Source organism: Lepidochelys kempii, chromosome 6, assembly GCF_965140285.1.
Source record: "Lepidochelys kempii isolate rLepKem1 chromosome 6, rLepKem1.hap1, whole genome shotgun sequence".
Taxonomy (NCBI): Eukaryota; Metazoa; Chordata; order Testudines; family Cheloniidae; genus Lepidochelys; species Lepidochelys kempii.
In genome coordinates this window covers 122,077,035-122,104,570 of record NC_136385.1, presented here as the reverse complement: position 1 = coordinate 122,104,570, position 27,536 = coordinate 122,077,035, and the positions used below count along the sequence as shown (strand labels likewise).

Sequence of the window (27,536 nt, the reverse complement as noted above, 5' to 3'; positions counted from 1 at the left end):
GGCACCTTAGAGACTAACCAATTTATCTGAGCACAAGCTTTCGTGAGCTACAGCTCACTTCATCGGATGCATTCAGTGGAAAATACAGTGGGGAGATTTATATACACAGAGAACATGAAACAATGGGTGTTACCTGATCACTCTTGTTACAGTGAGTGTGGTAAGGTGAGCTATTACCAGCAGGAGAGACCCGGGGGCGGGAGGGGAACCTTTTGTAGTGATAATCAAGGTGGGCCATTTCCAGCAGTTGACAAGAATGTCTGAGGAACAGCGGGGGGGATAAACAAGGGGAAATAGTTTTACTTTGTGTAATGACACATCCACTCCCAGTCTTTATTCAGGCCTAAGTTAATTGTATCCAGTTTGCAAATTAATTCCAATTCAGCAGTCTCTCCTTGGAGTCTGTTTTTGAAGTTTTTTTTGTTGCAGAATTGCCACTTTTAGGTCTGTAATTGAGTGACCAAAGAGATTGAAGTGTTCTCCGACTGGTTTTTTAATGTTATAATTCTTGACATCTGATTTGTGTCCATTTAGTCTTTTATGTAGACACTGTCCAGTTTGGCCAATGTACATGGCAGAGGACCATTGCTGGCACATGATGGCATATATCACTTTGGTAGATGTGCAGGTGAACGAGCCTCTGATAGTGTGGCTGATGTGATTAAGCCCTATGATGGTGTCCCCTGAATAGATATGTGGACCCAGTTGGCAACGGGCTTTGTTGCAAGGATAGGTTCCTGGGTTAGTGGTTCTGTTGTGTGGTGTGTGGTTGCTGGTGAGTATTTGCTTCAGGTTGGGGGGCTGTCTGTAAGCCAGGACTGGCCTGTCTCCCAAGATCTGTGAGAGTGATGGGTCGTCCTTCAGGATAGGTTGTAGATCCTTGATGATGCGTTGGAGAGGTTTTAGTTGGGGGCTGAAGGTGATGGCTAGTGGTGTTCTGTTATTTTCTTTGTTGGGCCTGTCCTGTAGTAGGTGACTTCTGGGTACACTTCTGGCTCTGTCCATCTGTTTCTTCACTTTCGCAGGTGGGTGTTGTAGTTGTAAGAACGCTTGATAGAGATCTTGTAGGTGTTTGTCTCTGTCTGAAGGGTTGGAGCAAATGCAGTTTTATCGTAGAGCTTGGCTGTAGACAATGGATCATGTGGTGTGGTCTGGATGAAAGCTGGAGGCATGTAGGTAGGCATAGGTCAGTAGGTTTCCGGTATAGGGTAGTGGTTATGTGACCATCGCTATTTAGCGCCATAGTGTCCAGGAAGTGTGTCGTGTCTTCCCCCCCCTCCAACCCCCCGCTGTTCCTCAGACGTTCCTGTCAACTGCTGGAAATGGCCCACCTTGATTATCACTACAAAAGGTCGTCCCCCCCCGCCCCCTCCGCTCTCCTCCTGGTAATAGCTCACCTTACCTGATCACTCTCGTTACAGTGTGTATAGTGACACCCATTGTTTCATGTTCTCTGTGTATATAAATCTCCCCACTGTATTTTCCACTGAATCCATCCAATGAAGTGAGCTGTAGCTCATGAAAGCTTGTGCTCAAATAAATTTGTTAGCCTCTAAGGTGCCACAAGTCCTCCTTTTCTTTTTAATTTTGAGTGTCCATGGAGCAGAATAACATGACCCTTTCCTGGGTTACAAATCCTCTGGAGTGCATAAAATCCAAAAAGCCAGAAATGACCTTTACACATACAGCACAGCATAGTTTCCATGGATCCAAATGACTGAAGAATCAGGTCTTCACTCTTATGTTTCTGTTATTGCTGACAATAACACCCATTAGTGACTGATTATGGGGAATTTCACGTTCATTTGTTGCCACATGTTATTGACTTAAACATCCCTCTTTCAAGTATAATCTAGGATGTCATTGAGTAGGTGTTTCTGAGTAACACAGTGCTGTGTTCTACAATTAAGCACTGGAAATTGAATACAGTGAAATGGACTGTGTTAATGATAAATACATTTTCAAGTTGTAAAAATTTATCAGTCTAGCATCTATGCACCCACCGTATGTTCTACTCTCACCACCACGACCACCACCTTTTCCTCTGGCTGTTTTGTCAGACTAATCCTCCTTTGTTTTTTGTCAAAATGCCTAAAATCAAAGCACATTTTTTCAAGTTGGCTCAAAATGAAAAGTTTCCACCTAACTTGAAATTTTTCGATTACTGAAAAGTTTTGGAAAAGTTTTTGGTTTTGGTTCAACCGGAAGCAAAACTTTGTTTCAAATTTTCAGAATTGCTCGGGAACCAAAAACATCCATTCTTCACCCAGCTCTATCTTTTCTTTGATCTCTATTTCCACTTATGTCATTAAGTCTTAACTTCTGCACAAATTGTTTACAACGCGGTAAATATTATTGAGAGTCTAACTTTAAAATATAAAGCAGTGGCAGTCTACAAAGCATACCCCATGGGTATGGTAACTTTAAAAACAGTAACCCATGCTTAGCCATTAGTTAGACTTGTGCAACCATTTCCATAACATTTATTATATCAGCGTGTAGAGGCCCCAGCTGAGATCAATGCCCCATTGTGCTGGGCACTACACACACGCATAGTAAGACACCGTCACTTTTTCCAAAGGGTGTTAGTCTAAATAAACAAAACAGACAAAGGATGGGAGAAAGGAAGTATTAACTTCATTTTACAGATGGGGAGCTGAGGCATAGAGATTGTGACGTGCTGCAGGTTATAGAGGAAGCCTGTTGCGGAGTCAGATATTGAGCCTTGATTTCTCAAGTCCCAGTCCTTTCCTTAGCCACAACATCATCACAGATTTCAGTGGATGCTGGATCGTGCTCTAATGTAGGGCTTGTCTGTTGTGCTTCCTATGCTGAAAAAAGATGGGAGTTTTTATTGCCCTTTTGTGCTTGGATTTGTATTCCTTTCTCTTTCCCTTATCAACTTATTTTGCTTAATAGAATTTTTTTTAACTGTAATGATTGCTATAGTAATCTGTGCTTCTAGAAACCCAGGACTTTGCTAGTACATGCAAGAAGATTTACAGCAAAGTCAGTTTGCGCATTGATTTGAACAAATGATCAATAAATGTAAGACTTAAAGCTCCGCAATGTGTGTGTAATGGAAAAGGTTCCAAGATATCTGTTCTGAGTCGGACTAATGTCCTTGGGAAGTGAAATGAAATATGTCCAATGGATTTTTAGATAAACTTGTATCCAGCTCACTTTTCCCCCTTCTGCCTACTGAAACTGTACTGTAAGTGAATAGCATTGTGATGCACAATAGCTTCTACTAACGGAGGTGTGCAATAGTAATGCATCCGTTTTTAAAACTTAGTTTCCTTTTTACTGTAATCAAAAAAGCCAGGGTACATGCTTCTGTACAGGGTGAACTGATGTGCTTTGTGCATGGACAGCCATAGTTTTTTGGGTTTTGTTTTACAAGATGTAGACTTACTTTCCTATATCCTTGATTATACTGAATGGAATGTGTGCCTGGATTATACCAGCTGGACTGTTGCATGTAGGGCTGCCAGCCCTCCAGGATTGTCCTGGAGTCTATAGGAATTAAAGGTTAATCTTTTATTAAAGATTGTCATGTGATGAAAGCTCCAGGAATACGTCCAACCAAAATTGGCAACCCTAGCTGCATGGCTTGTAAATTCTTTGAGGCGGGGACCATCATTCTTCTGTGTTTGCATTGTGCTCATAACAATGGGGCCCTGATCCCTGAATGGGCCCCTGGAGGCTGCCCCGTTACAAAAAAAAACAAATAATTTTATTAATTAAAATTAAAATTCAGCCAGATAAACTCTTGTATGCTAAAAAAGCCACGGAGCTTGCCTCTCAGGTCCTGAGGCTGATGCACACACTGGTCTGTTCCTGGGGCCATTTGTAATGTGGATGGTCAACATGTTTAACTGCAGCTCCAAAACATCCATCAGACAACATGATTTTAGGATGCCAGATTCTCTGATGAAAATCCACGTCCCTGGGATCAGTGTTCACTTTGGAAACACCCCTTTCTGCTCTGCCTGGACATTTATTTAATGTCCCTATAAAAGCCTTGACGTATGTCTAGCTGCTGGAGACGATGATGCTGTGAGAATGTTCCAGTCTCCTGATGACTGGCATGTTTCTTAACGAGACTTGAAAGTAAAAATAGATGGTTTCTCTATAAGCAAAAAATGTGGTCAACCTAACGGCTGTCTTAAACACAAAACCCTAGCACAACGGGAACTCTAGGGCAGCGGAGCATCTCTTTGTGAATCTCTTAATTCTAAAAATACAGCTTCTATTTCCAGCTCTTGCCAATGGAGCTGGGTATGAGGGAGGACTCTTTCTGTGGCAAACTGAACTCAGGTGCTAGTTTCAGGATGATACCATGTTCTTTTTCAAGTCACAACCATGGCCTGCCTTGAGCTCCATAGGTCATCCAACGGCAAAGCAGAGTAGACAGAGTGGTGAGACGCAGGAGACTTCTGCAGCAAATTTGGTAGATTACTGAAGTAGTTCTTGCATCCCTTGTACAGCCATGCTCATTCTACCTCTGAGCACTGGAGTGAACTCTGGAGCTTTGGGTTCAATTCCTGCCCTTACCACAGCCTTTCTGTGTGACTTTGGGCAAGTCACTTACCTTCTCTGTGCATCAGTTCCCCATCTGTAGAATGGGATGATACCAGTTCCTTTCTCTAGCAGTTTGCCAGTCTTGTGTGTTTAGACTGTAAGGTCTTTGGGACTGATGCTGGCTCTTGCTATGTGTTTATACAGCACCTAACACAGTGGGGGCAGCAATCTTGGTTGGGCCTTCTAGGTGCTGCTGTAATACAAATAATAAGAATGTGGATGCTAGGAGTAGTCTGCTTCCATGAGGATATGCAGAGTAAGAAGTGATTATTCAAGTTGGCTGGGAAGGTCCTAGTTACCCATTCTGCATCATGCTTGTCTTAGACATATTACTTCATATGGAGCTTTAACTCTCTGTTCTGTACAGTTACTCTCAGCCTGCTGTCATAAATACGAAGTTTGGGTCCAGCTCTTGCTTAGATGGGTGTACTTGGTAAAATGCATGTCTTTCTAAATGGTAATAAGGGCATTTTCCAGAAGGAACTGGGCAAAGAGATTTACATCCTACTGGCTTCTGGAATCCGCTTGTGATGCCAAAGTTAAACAGGGGTCATGAATAATAAAGATAATTATCATCATTGATCCTGAGAAATCAATAGTTTTTGGGAGGGTGGGAGGTTCTGTGGCAGTCATTCTGCTGTGTTGTAGCTCTCCATTGACTTACATCACCTAACTGATTTTTTATTTTTTTATTGATTTATTTGTGATTAAAATTGTGTTTGTATTTTTGCCCCACCAGGATGAACTTGACCTCACAGACAAACACCGAGAAGCCATGTTTGCACTTCCGGCAGAAAAGAAATGGCAGATCTACTGCAGTAAGAAAAAAGTAAGAGACTTTGGTTCTGCGTGTCCGCGTGTGAGCGAAATGGACATGGGTTTGTCTTCTGTATTCCTTATTTTCTGGAAAAGTTCTTTAAAATTTATTAGAAAGCAGTAACCTTTCTATAAGGCTTGTTGAACCATACTGTAGCATTGAATAAGAATGCATCTGTACTACGGAGTACTAGAGAATGTCTCAGGAAAAAATATAGAAAGCATCTTCTTGCCTGCTAAATTCATTGGATTTTAGAGTAACTTCTACAAAACTCTGATCTATTTCTGTGGGGCTCGAAATGGTTTTATCCCTTTTTAAGTTCTAGAGCACTTCAGTGTAAAGGATATTTGACCACCTGCCCTCCCCCAATTAAATATAGATTCCCTCCCCCTACCCCAACACATACACACTGATGAGGATCAGACTATTTCGTCCCTTCCCCAGAATACCTCCCTTCAAGGCCTTGAAATTGCCACAAACAACTTTCTAGCCAAGCAGGAGTGGGAAGGAATCTCTGCAGTGCTGAAGTCTCTTGCTCTTGGCTAGAGGAGTTTCTGCTGAATTATGCACACAACAGTTGTTCCCTCTCTTCCTCCTCCCTCCCCACCCACCCCCCCTTTGAATGCACTGCTGTTGTGATCTGCAGCTCCACCAGCCATCAAAGGGTGGTCCCAAGAATCCAGTCCTGATTTTTTCATGATGGCAGGCTCTGTTGAAATAGCTTTCCGTTTTCATTCTGAAAACCTGCTGACTTGACTATGAATTTGAGATTAGTATTGCAAAAATATAGGAATTCTAGACTGGATCAGACCTGAGGTTCATCTAGTCTAGTATTTGATCTCTGGCAGCGGCCATCACCGAATGCTTTGGAGGGCAGTGTAGGAACCCCGCAGTAGGGAAATGTGGTTAATCTGCCCCTGACGCTAGGTTTCTTGTTAGTGACTGACTTAAGCTCCAAAGTCTGAGGTTTAATATTCCTTTCAAAGTTTTGCTGTCATTGGCTCTTCATATGGATATCAAGAATAATTAATCTCTTTTTAGAATCATGTTCTTGGACTCAATGACTTCCAGTGACAGTGAGTTCCACAGTCTAATTACACATTGTATGAAAGTTTCTTTCCATCAGTTTTGAATTTGCCACCTTTTAATTTAATTGAATGTCCCCTTGCTCTTGTGTTACGAGACAGAGAATGATCTCCCTTTCTCCAAAAATATTGGAATAAACATTGGCTGCATTATGGAAGACCTGGAAAACTCTGCTGTACAGTAGGTGGGGTGGGAAGTTTTATAGGGCATAAAGGCTGAGATGGTAAGGTATAGTCCAAACAAGACTGAATATAATTTGTATACTTGACTGCTTTCACTATGAAGTTTGTCATCTTCCAGGTGATGGATGGCCCCCACGTATCTTACACTGAAAGCTTCTAGAATTAAAAAGGGATAAAGCCAGTAGGGTTCTACAGAATTAAAATAACGTGACTCTGATAAAAACCAAGACTGTCATTAAATCACCAATTCATTAATAAAGAAATTGTCTGAAACCATGTTAATTGGACTGTAGGCACAGTAGAATCCAGGTACGATACAGCACTGGCTGCCTTTTCCATGTCTGATGGAGTGAAATCTTGATGCCCTCCTAATGGGCACACAACTGCAAAGTTTGAATTTACGCACAAGTGGCATGAGCATATCTGCTAGTGCTATTAAATTTCCTGTTAGAAAATGGAGTATAAGTGATGTATAGATGTATATGCATATGTTTCTAACACCTCTGCTCCTGGTAACCAGCATTGTAGGGTAAGGGCAGTCAAAGACCCGTTTTTGTTTTTAATAATAATGATACTGTCTCTTCTAACAACTGAAAAACTTATAAAACTGGGAAGGGAGGAGACTGGCTTTGAAGTGGTTACAAAATATAGCGCCATACCTTAAATAGTTCTTCTATTGACCTGATCACTCCCCACCACAGTTGCCATTAAACGTGACATTGGGAGGGAAGGGAAAAGACAACTTCATGCTGTTGAAATGATGCCATTGAAACTATTAACATCGACTAAGGCATTTTAAAAAAACTCTTTCCCCTTTTCTTCCCAACAGCCATCTTCTTGTCCTTTTTGTTAGCCTAATGTTCTGATGGCCCATGATTTATTCAGTGCATTAAATCATTCCTCACACTGGTCAGATGGTGAATCTCTCTTCTTCTCTTTTCTCCCCAGTTATCCTCTTGTAGTTTGTACTGAGAGGGCTTTAAAGTGCTAGCTCTTTAATGGGTGGGGCAAGTCAAATCTAGGGATGGGTTGACCCTGGGGAGTTTGGGATTCACAACAGAGCTCACTAACCTTTTCCTCTCTCCCCCCACATACCCTCCCCTGCCTGTAATTTTAAACCAAGGAGAGCTGCCAGAGTTCAGATGTGCTGAGAGAGAGACAAGTCTGATCAGATACGAGATAGTGATCTACTTGCAGCTCATACATTGTGTCTGGTGTTTCTAAGGCACCTAGGATTTAAACTGTCTGGCCAGGAGTTCTGCAACCCCCCTTTATTGTGGGTGGTCTCCTCTAAGCAGAGTACAAGCTGTTTTTGTATGTTTTTGATGTTTTTGAGCCCATGATGCTCCTGGGTTCAAAATTAGTTAGTGTCCATGCGTCCCTAATAACTTCTTTTTATTAGGGAGACAAATTCTTCTACTTGTTCCATAAAACTCACCTCCAGTGATGGCTTCCAGGGCCTGCGATGCACCCAAACATGGCTTTTTTTTTTTCTTTTCAATTTTGGACAATGCTTTATGGAGAAGTCCCCTGAACGGATTCAGTCTTGAGGTGGAGAGCTCGTGTCTGGCCATGGAGTTCTAGAATGCCAGGGGTCGTGGAATTTGACAGCTGGACTCATTGCCTATGCCAGCAGTTCAGTGGTGGATCCATCGCATACTAGTAATTTTTCAACCTTGCTGGAAAAGTTGGACGTGAAATACCAGAGATTTCTGGGGTCCTCTCGTAAATTGCATCCACTCTCTTTTTAAAGGCATAAGTCTCATACTATGTACAATTCAGTGGCACCAACCCTTTCCTTCGTGATGTTAGGCCAACAGAAGGCTTATACTGCTCTTGTAGGATTACGTTGGAAGCCTCTAGTGAATAACATTGAAATCTATCGTACAATAGGACTAAAATATCTCGGGCTTAAATTTGAGGGGAGAAGAAAAGTTAACAAATTAATAGGCACAGTTCTTAACCAGCAAGACAAGAAGAAGAAAATTCTGGTTCATCACTGCCTCCAGGTTCGATGGTGTCATCCACTAGCACATTTGGATAAGCACAGGAGCAATTAAGTCTTAAATCAAGCACAACCCTATAATTATATGGTGAATGGAGCCTACATGTTATCTAACCTGTTGGAGTAGGGTTTTGCTGGGACTAACATACTCTCTTCATTCCCTGTTCCAGCACATGCATGCCTTACAAATTGCTTGCAACAGTTTGACCTCGCAAGGATTTTTAAAGTAACTAATCAAAGAAATATATTGGATCTTAAAAATGTAATCCTGTGGAGCAATTGGATTCCAGTAATTCTGGGTTACATTCAGGTACCCTGCTCTCCTCCCTAATCTGGTGGTTCTTAGCCACTCCCACTCTGAACATGTGATAACCCTGGCAGCCTGGGTTAGCCACAGAGCATGTGAAGAATCTTATTTCCAAGTAAATATGTAGTCGATCTGAGGGAGGGAATAAATGCTGCTGAACAAATGCTTTAACAGGTAGGTATAGGTTCTAGAACAGTGGCCACCAACCAGTCAGCCAGTTGATCGCGATCTCCAGGCCACTAAAAGCCCAGCGACGCAGCGGGACTCAAGCGGGCTGCCTGCCTGCCCTGGCCCCACACCGCTCCCGCAAGCGGCTGGCTACTGGCATGTCTCTGTGGCCCCTGGGTGAAGGGGGGAAGTTGACTCCATGCACTCCTCCTGCCCTCAGCACCATCCCCGCAGCTCCCATTGGCCTGCAACCTGGATCTATAAACCACAACTGACACTAATAAGTAAAACGCATAAAATGTCCAATGGATTCTGAGAGATTAGGTGCAGTGTGACCATATGACCCCTGTACCCAAACTCCCTCCCAGAGCTTGCACCCCTCACTCCTGCACCCTAACCGCCTGCCCCAGACTCAGCCTGGAGCCCCCTCCCACACTCCGCACCCCAACCCCCTGCCCCAGCCCGGTGAAAGCAAGTGAGGGTGGGGGAGAGTGAGAGGGGAATAGAGTGAGTGGGGTGGGGCTTTGGGGAAGGGGTGAGGTAGATCCTAAATTGATTTTAAGTTCAAAAAGTGATCTTGTGCGTAAAAAGGTTAGAGACCACCGTTCTAGAAGGAAGAAATTGCAAGTTTTAAAATAATTCAGGAGAGACCATTTTATATCTGGGATGCCTTAGGTGTTGAGATTTCATGGTGAGGATCTCAGGTTAACAATCTAAGCAAAATTGTTGATTCTGATCAGCTGCTTTGTTATAAATCTCGCTTGGGTATTTAAAAAAAATAAATGCAAACCATCTACGTGCTAGTCTCGAATATCTGGCTCCTCAGCAAAAAGTTGGAAGGTCTCTTTGATATTCTCTAGCTAGAAACACATTCTGTTTTTCAGCAGGGGAAGGATAGTCCATGGACTAGGACTGGGGCTTACCTGCGTTGCCTTAAATTGCTAAGCACATTCAGAGTGGCCAAGATTGTCACATGACTTTAAAAACTCTGTATAGGTTGAAATTTTTGGATTGCCTGGCCCTGATTTAATATCAAGTCATTGTCTGAAAGAATTAAAATGTAGTTTAACACTGACTCCTGCCTGGCTGGACCAATGAGATTGGCTCCAGCACTGTTTGACTGAATTAAGCTGACTCTCTCTTCTCAGCCAGTGAGGTCCACGATGTGTCAACTGTAGCAGCTCTTGCACCTGTCTTTGATGGTGCTGGCTACTGTCAGAGACCAGACACTGGACTAGATGGTCTTTGGGGTGACCTAGTATGACAAGTTCTGCACCCCATTTCTAGGGTCCCCCGTCTTCCTTTTATTCGGTGCTGCTTCTCTGCTCTGACCTTGAAGCAGGCTTAGATATTCACAGTTGCAGATCAGGACCAAAACACGGCTCACTAGCAATCAAGCCTCCTCAGAGAGGGCAGCGAGGCAGTGCAGAGTTTCAAAGTAGCCGTCTGTGAACAGACAGTGCATCATCAATGACCTCCTCCCCTTTGGGGTTTGCTTCCAAATCTCCTGTCTTTTCAGGGTCCAAAACCCAAAAGGCCATGCTCGAGTCATGGTCACATGTGTTCTCGGATAGGAGACAATTCTCATGGCTTTACTGTGACACAATCTCCTGTCTCTGGACACTATAATTTAAACATGCTGTCTAAGTCCTAAAGCTTCTGCAAATGAATGAAGTTGCATCATCCTGCAATAACTGGGCTGGTACATTAAGCCCTAACTCCACTCTGTCTTCTAAGGGTATGTGCACACTACAGCAGGATCTGTAAATCCCTGTTTGGGTAGATGTAGCTCTGATTAAGCTAGCATTATAAAAAAAACCAGTGTACCTATGGCGGCATGGGTGGCACCTTTATACAACACCAGGTAGGGCCTTAGTTATCTATTCCGGTGGCTAGCCTGTGCCACCATGTCTACTCTGCTGTTGTTAGCACAGTAGCTCAATCAAAGCTAGCACGGATGCATCTACCCCAGCTGGAAATCGCACCTCCAGCTACAATGTAGAAGTATCTTCAGTTGTAGCAGGAATCTGTTTTGCTCTGAAAGGCGCTGGCCTATGGAGGACTCCGCTATGCCATGGGACCCTTGATGTGGACTGTGGCGGCTGCTGAGGAGGTACGCGGTTGCCCCATATCAAAGGCATGTGATACCCCCTTCAAAGCCACGTGTGCACAAAACAATGAAACACCAACAGACGTGCCAAGACTTTTGGGGTTTTTTTCCTTTTAATGCTATGGTAGTTGACAAAAGAGACTGGAGCATTTCAGAGTCCTGAGAACGCTTGCTTCTGTGACAGGAATGTGACATCTGTTCCCAGCTTCTGGCAAACAGAGGCTTGGGACGCTCAGACACTCATGAGACCCTTAACTTTTATATTTGAAGGGTGGGGAGGGGAGAGTGGCATTCATGGCCAAATTTTGCGAGGGGTTGTCTTTCAACCTATTGACTTCGGCCTTCGGGTCAGTCACTTTGTAGCATGTACATGACTGGCTCATCCAAATGACATCATGTGAGACTGCACCGTGCCCTCACTGGAAAGCTGAGGTGTAACCCTTGGGGTGGGAGCAAGGCTTTGCACGATCCTATCGGTACCCACACAACCTTGCCGCATGACAGTCCCAGCGCGGCAGCTGCTCCTCCTGACTTGCAGCAGCTGTAGCCACCATCTTGGATTCACAGGGTTTTCTGGCTCTCTCACAACTGGCTGCTTTGATTCTTAAACTGATGGTGCTGGAAGTATTACAAGATGGCAGCTGATGAGAAACAAAACAACCCTACTTAGAGGGATTTGAATTGATTATTTAGTGGGAGCCATGTTGGGGGGAGAAAAAGCCATGTTATGTACAATAGCAAGTCTGTGGGCAGTGACCCAAACAGGGAGTGGAGCAAGCATTAAACAGAACAGTCATGCAGCACTCAGATCAGGAAAGGGATTTAAGGATTATTGTAGAAAGATCCTTTGAAGTTGTCAGTCCAGTGTATGGCTATAATAAAGAAGGGTAAAGAGGATACGGATATGCATCAACAGAAGGATAAAATACAAATTTAAAAGTAATATCAGACAAAGACTTGTTTTATAACTAATCTAAACCACTTTCTTCTCTGCTGTTCCCTTTCTCCTAGAAAGGACATTGTTAGAAAGTGTGGGGAGGAAAGGGAGTGATTCTAGCTTTTAAGTTTTTTGGCTTTGAGGTCAGGATAGAGAGTGCTTCAAGATGACCCTACGGCAGAGAAGTCCCAGTTACAAAGTGAGTAAATAAATAACACTTATTCCGTAGCACCTCTTAATTGCAAAACGTCATGGCCCATTTCAGCTGAAGTACAAACTTCAGTCTGTTGAAGAAGCTCCCAAGTCAGATGGGGAAATGCAGGGTTCATGCAGAACCTGATCACACATAACCATGTGGAATGGGCTGCTAGCTAGAATCTGCTGTAACAAATACAGTAGGGCTATGACTTTTTAAAAACTAACTCTCTGGTCGCATACTACATTTGTAAAAGCAAAGTGCGGGTTGGGAAGGAATGAAACATTAGCTGAAGAGATGGTACAACTCAGAGCAGTATGAGTAATGTGATTTTTGAAAGTGCAAAGACATCTTAGTGCAATTAATATCAGGTGCAAATAAGTGAAATATTGAACAGTGTGCAGTTAAAGTCTACATTTGAAATCTAAACTCTCAAGTCAGGATTCTACTGTAGTATAAACTGGAAACAACTAAGTGCAGAGTGGATTTTGAAGAAGAATGGGGTAAATAGAAAAGTGATTGTTAAATGATCTCCCCCCACCCCCCAGCCAAAAGACCTTTTTTCCTGTGTCAGTGCCTTTCACCTGTATCTCTGGGGATCTTCATATTCCGGTTAACAATTGTGTTCATATCTTTGTCCGGTGGCTTATTTAGTAGTTTGGCGAGATATCTGTATCTCCTTCACTTGAAAACCATTTTCACTGTGGTACTGGAGACTGACAAAGATATTTAAAAAAAAAAAAAAATCACTTGGAATTTTGCCCTGTTTGGTCATCTGGGTTGAATGAAAAACATTTCACGGCCTGTTTGCATCCTGAATATGCCTACAATTGTTGTTGCTACAACAGGTTGAAATATTATGCCAGATGCAGCATTCTGCAGATGATATTTTTAACTTTTCTCACTGCAAGGTACAGAAAATGGCTGTTTACATGGCTGGGGGTGTTTTTCAATAGGAAATGTTTGTAGTTCTTATCTTTAAAGGTAATTCCCTTTTTAGTTCCAATCACAACACACTCTTTTGTTTAAGAGAGGTTTTTCCCAGTCTCCGGCCAAAAACTGCATCTGTTAGCAATCTTTTGGATTTTAAACTGAAGCTTTTTAAACAATGAACCATCTGACCATGAAGGCATCTGGTCATGCTGTATTTGCTTATTGTTAGAATAATTTTTAAACCTTGGGAAAAGCAAGGAGTGTGTGTAGCGGGGTGTTAGCATTAGAGAAAATAGACTGGTGTATAATGCAATGTGCTTATCAGGATGCTGAGGTTATCGGATCAAGGAGCAATCCTATTAAATTTCAGCACTTCTCGGCAACACTTGTTCTAGCAGTACCATTTCAAAAGCATTTGGCATTGTAGTGGAGAACATTATTAGTTGCGTGTTGATTAAATGGACACCTTCTGAAACTAAGTGGCTGGGGTGAAGCTAAATATTTAGAGGGCCAATGTGAGCAAAATTCTCTGTTCCACTAACTTCAATCTGAGTTGGCTACACTGAAAGATGATGGAGGAAAGGGGGGAATGTATCTCAATTTTAGTTTGCTTTGTGAATTTGTCAGCACTGGGTATGTATGGTTTCAGAGTAGCAGCCGTGTTAGTCTGTATTCGCAAAAAGAAAAGGAGTACTTGTGGCACCTTAGAGACTAACACACTGTAACGAGAGTGATCACCTAAGGTAAAGTATTACCAGCAGGAGAGCAGGGGGGGCGGGAGGGGGAGAAAACCTTTTGTAGTGATAATCAAGGTGGGCCATTTCCAGCAGTTGACAAGAACGTCTGAGGAATGGTGGTGGGGGGGAATAAACATGGGGAAATAGTTTTACTTTGTGTAATGACTCATCCACTCCTAGTCTCTATTCAAGCCTAAATTAAGTGTATCCAGTTTGCAAATTAATTCCAATTCAGCAGTCTCTCCTTGGAGTCTGTTTTTGAAGTTTTTTTGTTGAAGAATTGCCACTTTAAGGTCTGTAATCGAGTGACCAGAGAGATTGAAGTGTTCTCCAACTGGTTTTTGAATGTTATAATTCTTGACATCTGATTTGTGTCCATTTATTCTTTTACGTAGAGACTGTCCAGTTTGACCAATGTACATGGCAGAGGGGCATTGCTGGCACATGATGGCATGTATCACTTTGGTAGATGTGCAGGTGAACGAGCCTCTGATAGTGTGGCTGATGTGATTAGGCCCTATGATGGTGTCCCCTGAATAGATATGTGGACCCAGTTGGCAACGGGCTTTGTTGCAAGGATAGGTTCCTGGGTTAGTGGTTCTGTTGTGTGGTGTGTGGTTGCTGATGAGTATTTGCTTCAGGTTGGGGGGCTGTCTGTAAGCCAGGACTGGCCTGTCTCCCAAGATCTGTGAGAGTGATAAGTCGTCCTTCAGGATAGGTTGTAGATCCTTGATGATGCACTGGAGAGGTTTTAGTTGGGGGCTGAAGGTGATGGCTAGTGGCGTTCTGTTAGTCAGTTTTGCTCTTTGCTCGCTTGTTTTGTTTGGGTCTTTCAAGAGGAACAAGGGAGAGAGAAATTATTTGGCAAAAAAAGAATGTGATTGCAAAGCCATTAGCTGTTTGCAGAGAAATTCAGAGGCAGGGGATGTACCTGAAGCTACTTTTAATTCATTTTCTAAGATATTGGCTGTTTTTCTTAAACTTCAAGAAGATCTTTCAAGAATTCTGTGGCTGAATTGCTACATAGTGCTCTCATAGCATCATGAAGGGATCCATATAAGTACATAGATAAAATTTGACGGTATGTTGAGGGATGCCACTGTCACAATTGCAGGGCTAGCTGCATCTCTGTCCCCTTTCTGAGCAGAGACCCAGTGTCTCGGATATGTAGACCTTTTCCTGTTCTGGTCTCTCCCTGTGCGTCCCCTCAGGCCTTTACCTCCTCTGCGGTGGAATTTTGTAATTCCCCCGCTCCTAGATCAGGCCCGGGTTTGCTGTGCCAGCCGTTCTTATCCTGCAAGTCTGACCAAGTTCATGCATGCGCAGTTCTTTCCTTTGGGAATTAGTGGCCAGTGGCGTATACTGGCCAGCCAGCCGCCTTAAAACAAAGCATTGTTTGTTTTAGAAGTAGGAACAAATCACTTAGAGAAAAATGGCGCCTGTTTTTGTTTTTTTTAAATAACAAGGTCTGCATAAATGCCTGTCTTATCTAAAGGCTTTACCGTGCCCTGATGGCAACGTGCGCAGGCCTGAGTGCCCCAGACACCCCAGCAGGTGCCTGCGTCTCAGTCTGGTTCCCCCTTTCTCTGGAGAGGCCCTTTTTAAAACCCTGCTATAGTTCGTTGTTCTTCTTGTTCCTGGGCTTTGAACCCTTCCTGATCTAAACCAGTTCGGCAGGTTGGCTGGAAAGGGAGGTGAAATCACCAAAGTTAGTAATTCTGGCATTGTCCTGTAGCATCTCTCAAGTATTTGCTCAGAGGTGGCTATCCTGAGCCTGTCTTCCTTCCTGCCTGTTTCTGCAGACAGCTGTCTATTGAGTTAGCCCAGTGAATTCATACAGTAAATATCCCAATAAACAGGGCAGTATACGGTGTTAATAAATTATTACAGCGCAGCTCCAAACCCACCCTGACCGCCCCGCAGGCTGTCTGCGCTGCAATTGTCAGGCAAAGGGCATTACGGGCAGTCACGGCAGCTCATTCATAGTAGCACTGCTGTTTCTCCTCCCTTCTCCAGGCCTGGCTTTTGTTCATTGTGGAGATGCTAATTTAGCACTTGCCAGAAACTAAGAGTCTTGGATTCACTGCTAGATGGAAGTGCTGTGGCCAAAGGGCAACAAAATGCTGTTCTGTCGTGTTGTGATCTGAGTGTCTGAAGCTTTGAACTGAGGACTAGGGTGGTAGTTACAATACGGAAGGGAACTTCAGGGTAGTCTTTATTCTTGTGATGTTGCTTCTGGGGCTGTTTTCTAAATTCTTTGCAGGTTGGGGTGAGCTGTTTGTCTTAGAGCTGCTGCGAATGTCCGAATGAAAAACCGCTTTAGGAAGGGCCTGGATGATGGCCCAAATTTTGCATGTGCACGTGTCACAGCAAACGAGACTCTACAAGTTCTGAACAGGGCGGTTGAACAAACTCTTTTGTGCTTCTCACTAAGCTGCTGTGGGCATTGGGTGCTTTAGGACTGCCTAGAGAACAAGCAGTCAGTGAGCCGTTGATGCAGAGTGGTGAGAAAGTGAGTGGCGGAGACTTGCTGGGAGAGCATTCTTGTCTCCTGCAGCAGAATGCGCAAAAAGGATACAAAATGCCCCAGGAGGTGGGAGATGGTGAATGGGGTGTAGAGAGTAGATTAAAATTCAAATCACATTTGTAGCAAAGCAGCACCTCGTTTATAAGATGTGCCATATGATGAAAACAAAACTGTCACCCACTGCCCTGCCAGTGCACATCCACCAGGGCATACAGACTACTGACCTTCCCCTGAAAGTGCTAATGAAGCACCTTGTCTCATTGCTACTTCCCCTAAGGGGACGAGATTGACTAGGTTTGTTAATTAGGCTTGTACAGTAGCAGTTACCAATGACTTTACGGATGGTGTGAAACAGAGTGCTCACAGTATCTGTCAATTTCACACAGCCAAGAGAAGCGACAGTACTGTGCAAGAGCTCATTTGGATCAGAGTCCATTTCATCTTCATTTGCCAGGTTGCTGGAAGCTGGAATGGAAAGACATTTAAAGGGATAGAGGAGACAGAGAGCAACAAGCATGTTGACCAGATAGTTTTGGTAGTTTGATGTCCTATAATTTTTGCAGAAAACACCATGTATGTGACAGGCCGATCAGTTGCCTGAAATGCTTTACAATAAATATTACATATTGAAACAAACAACTGATTATGCTACATAGTGTTTAATATACCGTAATTCACCTATTGTTTGTCTTAAAATAGCAGTTCCTAGTAAGCAACAAAATGACACTGGATTCTGAGCGTTAGATTGGGATCTGGCCTAGCTTTTAAAAAGCACAAGTGAAGGAAGCTTTCCCTCAAGGAGGAGCGACCTGTACAACCACTGTACACTCACCTAGTGAATTTAAAGGGACACCTGCAAATATCCTCGCTCCCTCCATCTAAGCAAGGGAGAGCAAAGGCATTATCCGAAGAGGTTATTAAAGAAAATGAACAAGTTGTGAGAACCTGAAGGAATTCAGGAGCTGGCCAACCGGACACGTTTAGACAGCAGTCTCCTTGTATATCCTCTGCATTCACAAAAGCATATGTACAACCTACCTATTGAGATCACACAGTGCATAGAATCACTGGCAGAGTGGCTTTCTATACCCTGAATTTCTTCTGTTCCTCCATCTGTTCTTCATAATTATACGGACAATTAGCACCAGTGTGATTCATGTCTGCAATTCTTTCCTTACATTAATCAGCAGCGACAGACAGGTTGCTATTGCAGCCTGGGGGAAAGATGAGGCAACGCCTCCATCAGCTGTTGCTACTTCTGTCGGACAAGAGATCATGGATTCCAGTTCTACAGCTAGAGCTCACGTCCTGCTGATGCAGGACTTAGAGGTGCTGTACAGTGAGAAGGTGCCACGTGTATCTAAACCAAAGATCCCATGGCCCCTGTGTCCTGCCCAGCATTTCCCTTCTTAGTAAGATGGTACTGATGGGTGGAAAGCTGAACCAACCACAGCCTTTTTAGGCAGGCTTTCAAAACCCCTTTTTGCCTTGTTTCCATCCCCCCACATCATTGATTCCTCTCTGCTGTTTCTACCCTGCATTGTACAAGTGAGGCCTGAAGACTTTTAAGGAGGTTAATTTGTAGGGTACATCCAGATGCCACGGTCTCATTTGTCTATAGGGGTATGTGATGGGAGGATATATAGGTGGCCCCCCAGCCACCTCTTGCAGGTGTGGAGCCCAGCTGCTGGTTATTTTCAGCCACTGGCTTGCCAGTGTTCATATCCCTTTCCATTTCCAAGGTGACCTTCCCCGAGAAAAGGGCTAGGAACTTACTACTACTACTACTTAATGAAAGCTGAAATGCAACTTCACATGTCCAGTTTCTCCCAGTCTGGGGGTGGGAATCTGGGGGCTCTGCAAAGCCCTGAGGTCAAAGCCTTTTGTGAGCAGTCGCTGAGCACATGTTCTGCATTCGTCTGAGTCACGGCATTGCCATTAATCAATCCCGTTACTCTTGAGAAGCATTACGTGAAATGTATTGCATGGAAACCAAACTGTGCTCCACAGTAAGATCTCACTCATATGCACTCTGCTCATTTTCACACCCAAAAATTCACACGCAGTGAGGTCTCTGCTCAGTGAAGACTTATGAGCTGGTTCTGCTGTTTACGGTGGGGCTTCATCAGTCACTGGAGCACTGCAGGCTTTTGACCTGAATAATTACAGCTCAGCGACCCTCTGCAAACATCTGAAGGAAGTCCATATTGTGCTGCATTGTCCTTGTTCTTCCACTGTACTTTGCTCCTTTGCTCACCAAGTGGCAGTATTAAGTGATCTACGCTGAGTTTGCCCGGTTGTTAGCATGAATTAATGAGGTTCTGCTGCACTTAATTGAGAGAGGTCTTTAAACAAGGAGGCAGCGATAAGAGAACGCAAGGGGGAAGCTGAGAAAAGGGAAATATTTGTAATTCGGCAAGTTAATTCTAAGGGAAAAGTTGTCTGTTGTGGTGTTCAGCTTTCCTCTTTAGAGACCTTTTTGCTCCACCACTTCCTTTCACTCTGACACAAACAGCGCTTCCCTCTCCCTTTCAGCCTGGGATGCAGGCATGTGTCCTGTCTTGCATGCCCATCGGCAGAAGGCAGGAAGCTGTGCTGAGCCCTTCCAACACTTCCCACAGCTGTGATGGAGCCACAGGTGCGAAAGGGAAGTTGTAACATCTGTCCAAACAGTGGGTGGCCATTGGAAGAGGGGCTGCTGTGAGGATCACCTGCACCCTCCCCTTTTTATTTCTCCTTTATCTCCAGCTTGCTGCTGTTGCTCTGTATCTGATTCCCCGTCCCTCCTGGGAGGAAGCCCAGGATGTAGTAGAGAGGGAGGAATCTAGTGGTTACGTTAGCCTAGCCCATCAACGCCTAGGCTTGTGAGGCTAAGCAGTTCTGGCATCTTTCCTGTGGCCCTCCTCTCTGGAGTGTTGAATTAGTGGTAGGAACCAAATGATGTATCTGTAAAGGAATTTTAAGTGCTTGTTGCAAGGGGCAATGATCATGCGGGTGACAGGCCAGGTATCCCTATGGGGCTGTGCAATATTTCCATGCTGTACTTCCTCAGGGCCAACTAAGACAGCTTATGCTGTGTCTCTCTAGATGTCATTGCTTTGCTACGCTATAGGAGAAATCCTCTTGCCGTGCTTCAGATTCTGGATCCTCTGAGCCTCCCAGGAAACCATCTCATTTAACCTCTGCCTGTTTTCCCTCCAGGCCTAAAATGCCAGATGGGGAATGGGGTCAAGTGAAGGGTAATTGCTCATTGCCATTCAGCAGGGGAGGAGCCCCATTAAAATCAAATGACTCCAGATAGAAAGTGAAATGAGGCAAGCACAATGGGGACTGTGATAATATCTGAGGTCTGTATTCCCCACCCCCAGTGCCTGAGGATCCCCTGGTGTTTGTGTGTGGGAATACAGATACACGTGCCTGCGCTGGGCTCGCTTCATGTGATCCTGAAATACAGCCGTGTAAGGGGTTGGAATGTGGAGCCTAGCTGCAGGGCCAGGTAGGGTGGGAAGTGAAGGAATCCAAGAGAGTTTAGTCGGCAGGATTTAGTTACGGACTCTTGTTGGGATGGAATTCGACCGGGAGTCCAGGACTGCTCCCCTCATGGGGTGCAGGGAGGAAGCCATGGTATCTTGAATGACCATAAGTGATCTGTACTTCAGTTAACTGCTTGGTCACCTTTGTTCCTGCTATGGTTCCAGTAGTGTAGAAATGCCCCCCAACACCACGCGGGGCACTGATTTTATTTATTGATTTATTTTTGGTCCTAAACTAGGAGAATGCCAAGTATTGAGTTTCGGCATCATGTCTCAAAGATTACAGTGCCCCCCCACCCCCACCCCGGAGACCTCTCTAAGAGCACTGATCAGGCCTCTGCCTTACTTGGGTTGTCATGTCCTACGTGACTGGAACTCAAGATGATGTGGCTCTAGACGCCTGCGTGTTCATCATATGGGATACTTCTAACATCACTCTCTAAATAGGGATTACCGTCGAAGCCTCCGAATTTCCATGTCAGTATCTGGTGACTGTAGGAATGTGACTGAAACTGCCTCCTGGGATTAGCCTGAAGCATTGGCTAGCGGCCTTTGCCATACCATGATTCTGTGTGGCAACAGAAAGTTTCAGGGTCCCAAAGGGATGGGTTTACGACCCTCACATTGATAACCCATGGTCTACGGTTCCCTACCCTTCTTAACAAATTCTTGCCCTCTTGTAGTGGTCTGTGCAAAGTCACACTATGTATGACACGGCATTTTGCTGATTTTCTGAGAGCAAGTGCAAGCATATTAGAAAATGGCTTTTGATCATCCTAAAAGTTACCCAGTCAGTTAGTAGATGTGGGGTCTGAGCTAAAAGGATCCAACAGTAGAAATATTTTAGATTTGGCTTTGTGTGTGTGTCCAAATATGTTAATATACCGATCAGCAGGACCAAGTTGTGACTGGTGCCACTGATGTGTACTACCTCATGGTTTTATAGATTCCCTTGCTTGTGAGGATGTAGGAGATAGACTGTCCTTCAGGCAGGAGATATCAGTCACTCCTGAATAAACCTAGTGCAACTTGGCATGGAGAAACCTCCTTTTACTTCCAGTAAAAGTGATGGTCTCTCTGAGTAGCCTGGCATCAGGCAGTGCTTGAATCCTCTTGGCTCTTGTCAGCCACTTGTAATTTACTAGTATGCTACTCCTAAATTCCTCCTACTGCCCAGTTCAGCTTCCAAACTACGGTAAGTGTGAATACTCTAACAGCAGAGGCAAAAAGTAGCCCATGTTTCCTTGAGTAGCATATTTTTTTGCAAATAATTAGGGCTGTCAATCACAGTTAACTCAAGCAATTAGTTAAAAACAAATTAACTGGATTAAAAAAAATCATGATTAATCGGAGTTTTAATCACACTGTTAATAATACCCATTTTCATTTATTATAAATGTTTGAATTTTTTTCTACATTTTCAAATATATTTATTTCAATTACAACACAGAATACAAAGTGCACAGTGCTCACTTTATATTATTATTTTTGATTACAAATATTTGTCCTGTAAAGAAGATAAAGAAATAGTATTTTTCAGTTCACCAGCTACCAGTACTGTAGTGCAATCTTTGTCATGAACGTGCAACTTACAAATGTAGATTTTTTTGTTACATAACTGCACTCAAGACCAAAACAATTAAAACTTTAGAGGCTATGACTCCATTTAGTCCTACTTCTTGTTTAGCCAGTCACTAAGAAAAACAAGTTTGTTTACATTTATGGAAGATAATGCTGACCACTTCTATTTACAGTGTCAACTGAAAGTGAGAACAGGCGTTCACATGGCGCTGTTGTAGGCATGGGCGTTGCAAGGTATTTACATGCCAGATGCACTAAACATTTGCATGCCCCCTTCATGCTTCGGCCACCATTCCAGAGGACATGGTTCTATGCTGATGATGCTTGTTAATACATGTGTGAATAAAATTTGTGACTCAACTCCTTGGGGGAGAATTGTATGTCTCCTGCTCCATAGTTTTACCTGCATTCTGCCATATATTTCATGTTATGGCAGTCTTGGATGATGACACCAGCGTATGTTGTTCAATTTAAGAACAAGTATCAGAGGGGTAGCTGTGTTTGTCTGGATCTGTGAAAGCGGCAAAGAGTCCTGTGGCACCTTATAGACTAACAGACGTATTGGAGCATAAACTTTTGTGGGTGAATACCCACTTCATCAGATGCATGGGAGAATACTTTCACTACAGATTTGACAAAACGCGAAGAAGGTACCAATGTAAGATTTCTAAAGATAACTACGGCACTCAACTGAAGGTTTAAGAATCTGAAGTGCCATCAAGAATTTGAGAAGTACGAGGTGTGGAACATGCTGTCAGAAGTCTTAAAAGAGCAACACTCTCTGATTTGGAAACTACAGAACCCGAACCACCAAAAAAGGAGATCAGCCCTCTGTTGAAGGTATCTGACTCGAATGATGAAAATGAACATGCTTTGGTCCGCACTGCTTTGGATTGGATAGTTACCGAGCAGAACCTGTCGGCATGGAAAGCATGTCCCCCGGGAATCGTGATCGAAGCATGAAGGGGCATACGAATGTTTAGCATATCTCGCATGTCAATACCGTGCAACACTGGCTACGAGAGTGCCATGCAAATGCCCGGTCTCACTTTCAGCTCACATTGTAAATAAGAAGCCAGCAGCATTATTTCCCATAAATGTAAAGAAACTTGTTTGGCTTAGCGTTTCCCTGAACAAGAAGTAGGACTGAGTGGACTTGTAGGCTCTAAAGTTTTACATTGTTTTGTTTTTGAGTGTGGTTATGGAGGAAAAAAAAATTCTACATTTGTAAGGTGCGCTTTCACAACGAGGAGACTGCACTACAGTACTTGTACGAGGTGAATTGAAAAATATTTTTTTATCTTCTTTACAGTGCAAATATTTGCAATAAAAAATAATAGTGAGCACTGTACACTTGTATTCTGTGTGGTAATTGAAATCAATATATTTGAAAATGTAGAAAACGTCCAAAAATATTTAAATAAATGGTATTCTATTTGTTTAACAGTATGATTAAAACTGCAATTAATCACCATTATATTTTTATCTCACGATTGATCGTGATCAATTCTTTTAATTGTTTGACAGCCCTACAAATATTTTTTGCTTATCAGATTTAATAATCTTATGAGTGAGCATTCATTCTCCTCTGTGAAAAGATACCATATATTTTGTTCTTCTTGCTTACGTTCATAAATATATATTATCCCTGATTTATTTATTTATTTTATTTTTTAGAGAAGTGATTGTTCTTGCTGATTAGCACCCAAATATTCTCTCCATGAATCACAGCAGCTGCACAGCTCAAGCCAGGGTTACGACGTTTTTGCAAAGAGCCTGCTTTGCCATCCGAAGGTTGTGTGAGAGAATGGATGTGCTTATTATAGGGATTATCGTTGGCATAGCAAGTAGTTGTCTGTGCAAAATTCTAAACTGAAGGCATGAATGACCATACAACCAGATGCAAAAGCACTTAGCATATGGGGAGTGCTTTCCTTAATATTTAAGCAATGATTTTGCTCATGAACAGGACATACCTGTTTAGCTCACTTACATTTTGCACTCCCTTGAAATGCTAATGTCACTTAGCTTGTGCAAATAAGAGGAGGCGGCTCTTTTTTTTTTAGAGCAAACATTTTATTTTTGCTCTATATTAAGCAAATTCTGCAGGCTCCCCATAGGAACACTATGCTTGATGTGTCACTGAAGTGAACACTGAAGTGTATTGCTCAGTGAGTGTGCAACAAGATTCTAACTTAACCTCCAAGAAATCCATGTTTTTTTTACTTTAGTTGTGAGATTCAAAAGTATCTTGGCAAGAGGCACTTGCTGACAACTGACCTGTTAGACACACGGTTGCTGGAGGAAGAACTTTGTGCATAGGCCTCCACCCACTTACAAACCATTGAGGGCGCTCCCAGTCCCCACAAAGGCAGAAGGACTTCTTGCTCCACCACACCTCGCAGAAGGCTCTGGAGGTAGTCCACTTGTCAGCCCTCCATCCATCACGCAAAGCAGGGTCTGAGTGTATCTGAATGTAAGGTGCTGTGGTATGCTGCCAAATGAGGACGCTACAGCTAACGTGGCCTGTGCAAATACATGCTAGTAATCACGTGCTCTACCTTAGGGTGGGTTTGTTTAGATGTTTTTCTGTGGCCTTCATCATTGTCTTATCTGAGCGTCTCACTAACAGTTATGAATTTAACCTCACAGCGTCTCTGTGAGCTAGGGAAGTACTGACCCCGTTTTACAGATGATGGAGGCGGAGGGAGTCAGAGAGCTTGAGTGATTTGCTCAAGGTCACTCAGCAAGTCTGTAGCAAATAACAGAACCCAGATCTTCTGAATTCAAGTCCGTTACCTTGAACGTGAAGCCAGGGTCTCATTTTGATCTTACCTGACACTGATGTAAAAGTGGTTGCAGCTCTACTGACTTCACTGGAATTACACCAGCATAGGGGAGAGCATCGTTCATCATGCAGTAACGAAGCATGCCTGGAAAGTCACCAAATTCAGAAGGTTTTGGACTAAATGGGGAGGGGAAGGGGTGGGCAAATTCCACAGTTCCAGAACCCTCACCAAGATTCCCCTGCCAGCTACCACGCGCTCTTTTACAATGCCAGGGGTCCAGTTTTGGGCACCACAGCAGGCTGCAGCTGTTTGGCTAGGGGAGAGAGGTCATCCCCCAGGTAGGCCAGTCCCAGGCCATTTAGGGCTTTTAAGGTGTTGGTTACAACCTATAACTCCACCTGCAGAGCAACAGGCAGCCAGTGCAGATCCCGGAGCACCAATGTCACAAGCTCCCAGAGACTGATACAGCTGCCGTCTCCAAATGGTTGTAGGGTGTAGCCCCCTGGGGAGCGCATTGCAGCGGTCTAATCTTGAGGTAAGACAGGCATTTAGAACAGGAGCACAGTCTGAGACTGGAAGGGAAGGCTGCATCAGATGGTAAGTTGCTGTGTGTGTTGCTGCTGTCAATGTGATTGTCCAACAGCTGCTGGGGGCCCTGAAGTTGCATTGCCTAGTAACTGGCAGATGTACTCCCTCCATCAAAAGGATTGATCTTCCCTCCAGTTGCTTCACCCAGCACAGTCGTCATCCCCTCAATCTCATTTGGGTTGAGTTTCAGATAACTAGGGGGCATGGATGAGACCGATCAGCCTGACGCGGCCTGAGTGCTGCACTGCTTTATCCAAGCTGGATGAGCTAGAGACCTATGATTGGGTGCCATCAGAGTGCTGAAAACCCATGACTCCTTATGAGCCCTCACCTACCCATTAACCAGGAGGGGTGGCAGAACGGTGCCCTGCAGGACCCCATGCCTGAGAGCTCGTCAGGAAGAGGCACAGACATCCACAACTCTCCATTGAGGTCTCTCTAAGACAGTGGTTCTTAACCTTTACTGCAGCCTGCCTGCGCCCCTTTGGTTCTCAAAATATGTTCTCGGACCCCTTATCAAAAATCGTTGAAGTAGGTCAGTTCTTTAAACCTAGATATAGTCGTTTGTAAATTACAGTAATTGTTAAAAAATGTATAATGTTAATAAATACATAGGTTTGATGAAACAAAGTAGTAGGAGCTTAATTTGTGCTTTTGATGATTTACCTTCTAAAAAAATCTGGCATGTCTCGCACCCCCAGAAAGGGCATCTCGCACCCCAGGTTAAGAACCACTGCTCTAAGAGAAGGACAGAGACACCAAAGAGCAACCATGCCCATTCTCACCAGGGTCCTATTCCAGACAGGCAGGGCCAGCCTTAGGGGCAGGTGTTCAGTGTGCCAGCTTCCAGAGGGCACCAAATCAGCATCCAGGGGATGCCAAGTTGGAGGGGGTTGGCTTTTCGCTCAGCCGCTTCCGGGGGGCGGGGGGACCAAAAACATTTTTTCGCCCTGGGGCGGCAAAACACCTAGGGCAGGCCCTACACACAGGACCTTGGGTTGCCCCTGACAACAGCCAATCCAGCCAGCCCTGAAGGAGTCATTTGTTTGTCGCTTCATTTCCCATTTCTCTCTTCCCCTTGTGTCTGGTTTGAAGAAAGTGACTCAGCCGACCATCATGGTGTGTGAATAACTCTCACTTCTGCTTTAGCCCAGTCATATCACTAGGGATGAACTCAGGCTAAGATTTTTCCAAAGTGACAAGCGATTTTGAGTGCATCGATCTTTTAGGTGTCCAGCTTGTGACACCTTCAGAGGGTCTGGCTCCTGGAGGCTGAAGGATAAGCACCTCCTGAAAAATCAGACTTCTTTAAAGGGTTCAGGTTGGGCCTCAAAAAATTGATGCCCCCAGTTTCACTAGTTTGTTTTACAGGCTTTCCTGTTGTAGCTGCTTTGTAAAGTTAGATTGTACTCTGTGTACCTGTCTTTATTTTTGTATTACATTCTGTTGCAAACACAGCTAAAAGATTAACATTTCCTTTTAAAGCCTTATTGGATAAGACCAAAGCAGTCCTGTGTTGCATGAAGGCTGATAGGTTCTTGCACATTACTGGGAAATTTTTTAAAAAGTTGATCTAAGCAAAATGTACCTGCATTTTCTTCCTGGAATTGAGTATGCAGGCCCTGATTGGAGCAGGGACATGGAACTTAGCATTTCTGAGCTTTGGCAGCCAAGGTAAACTTATTGAGATGTGTAGCGAGGCGAGGACTCAACGGCACAGCAGTGCCTCCTGCTGGTTGTCTTGAGAATTAGCTCAATTCCAGCACAGAGCGCCCTCTGCAGGCTGGTGGCTCACCTGCTGTAGCCCCGTGTCCCTCCTGGACCCCGGTGCCTCTTTACCTCAGGGTTCTGCCCCAGCAGTTCCCCCACTCTCTCTGGGTCTCCCCTCCCAGGGGAACCCCCCAACCCTCTAAACCCACCTTGCCTCAGTGACTACTGCCAGTCATCATCTAGCCCCCGCTCACTGGGGCAGACTGCAGTCTGTAAACCACCCGTCACTGGCCAGGGGGTTTGGACCTGCTGCCTCTGCCTAACCCCGGACTGCACCTCTGCAGCCCCAGTCCCTTCTTTAGACCTTGCCCAATGCCTGCAGCCTGGGGAGTTACCAGGCTGGAGCTCCCCAGCTCCTTTTGCCTTTTCCCAGCACTACTCTACCTCAGGTACCCTTCTCTCCCAGGCAGCCAGGTCCTTCTCTCTCCAGAGCTAGAGAGAGACTCCTCCAGCTCCTGGCCTCCAGCCCTCTTATAAGGGCCAGCTGGGCCCTGAGTGAGCTGGCCACAGCTGTGGCTGCTTCCCCAATCGGCCTAGCTTGGCTGCTCCCCTGCCTATTGGAGTGGGGCAGGTGCCCCACTACATTTGGCATAAATATCAGTGACTTTAGAGCCATCCACACAGAAGCAGGCTCTGTAAAACATCAGAAGTTACTTGAGGTTCATTAGATTTTGCACCGGTCTCTT

The 27,536-nt window shown here is 44.3% G+C and overlaps 1 protein-coding gene across 3 annotated transcripts in view; it reads left to right on the top strand.

Moving 5' to 3' along the window:
- Positions 1-27,536, top strand: part of DAAM1 (dishevelled associated activator of morphogenesis 1) — a 185,509-nt gene that overhangs the window by 88,073 nt on the left and 69,900 nt on the right. For all 3 annotated transcript variants that reach the window (XM_073349967.2, XM_073349968.2, XM_073349966.2), the window contains exon 3: positions 5,324-5,413. In XM_073349967.2, coding sequence (XP_073206068.2) covers positions 5,324-5,413 — 90 coding nt within the window. The remainder of the gene's footprint in view (positions 1-5,323; positions 5,414-27,536) is intronic.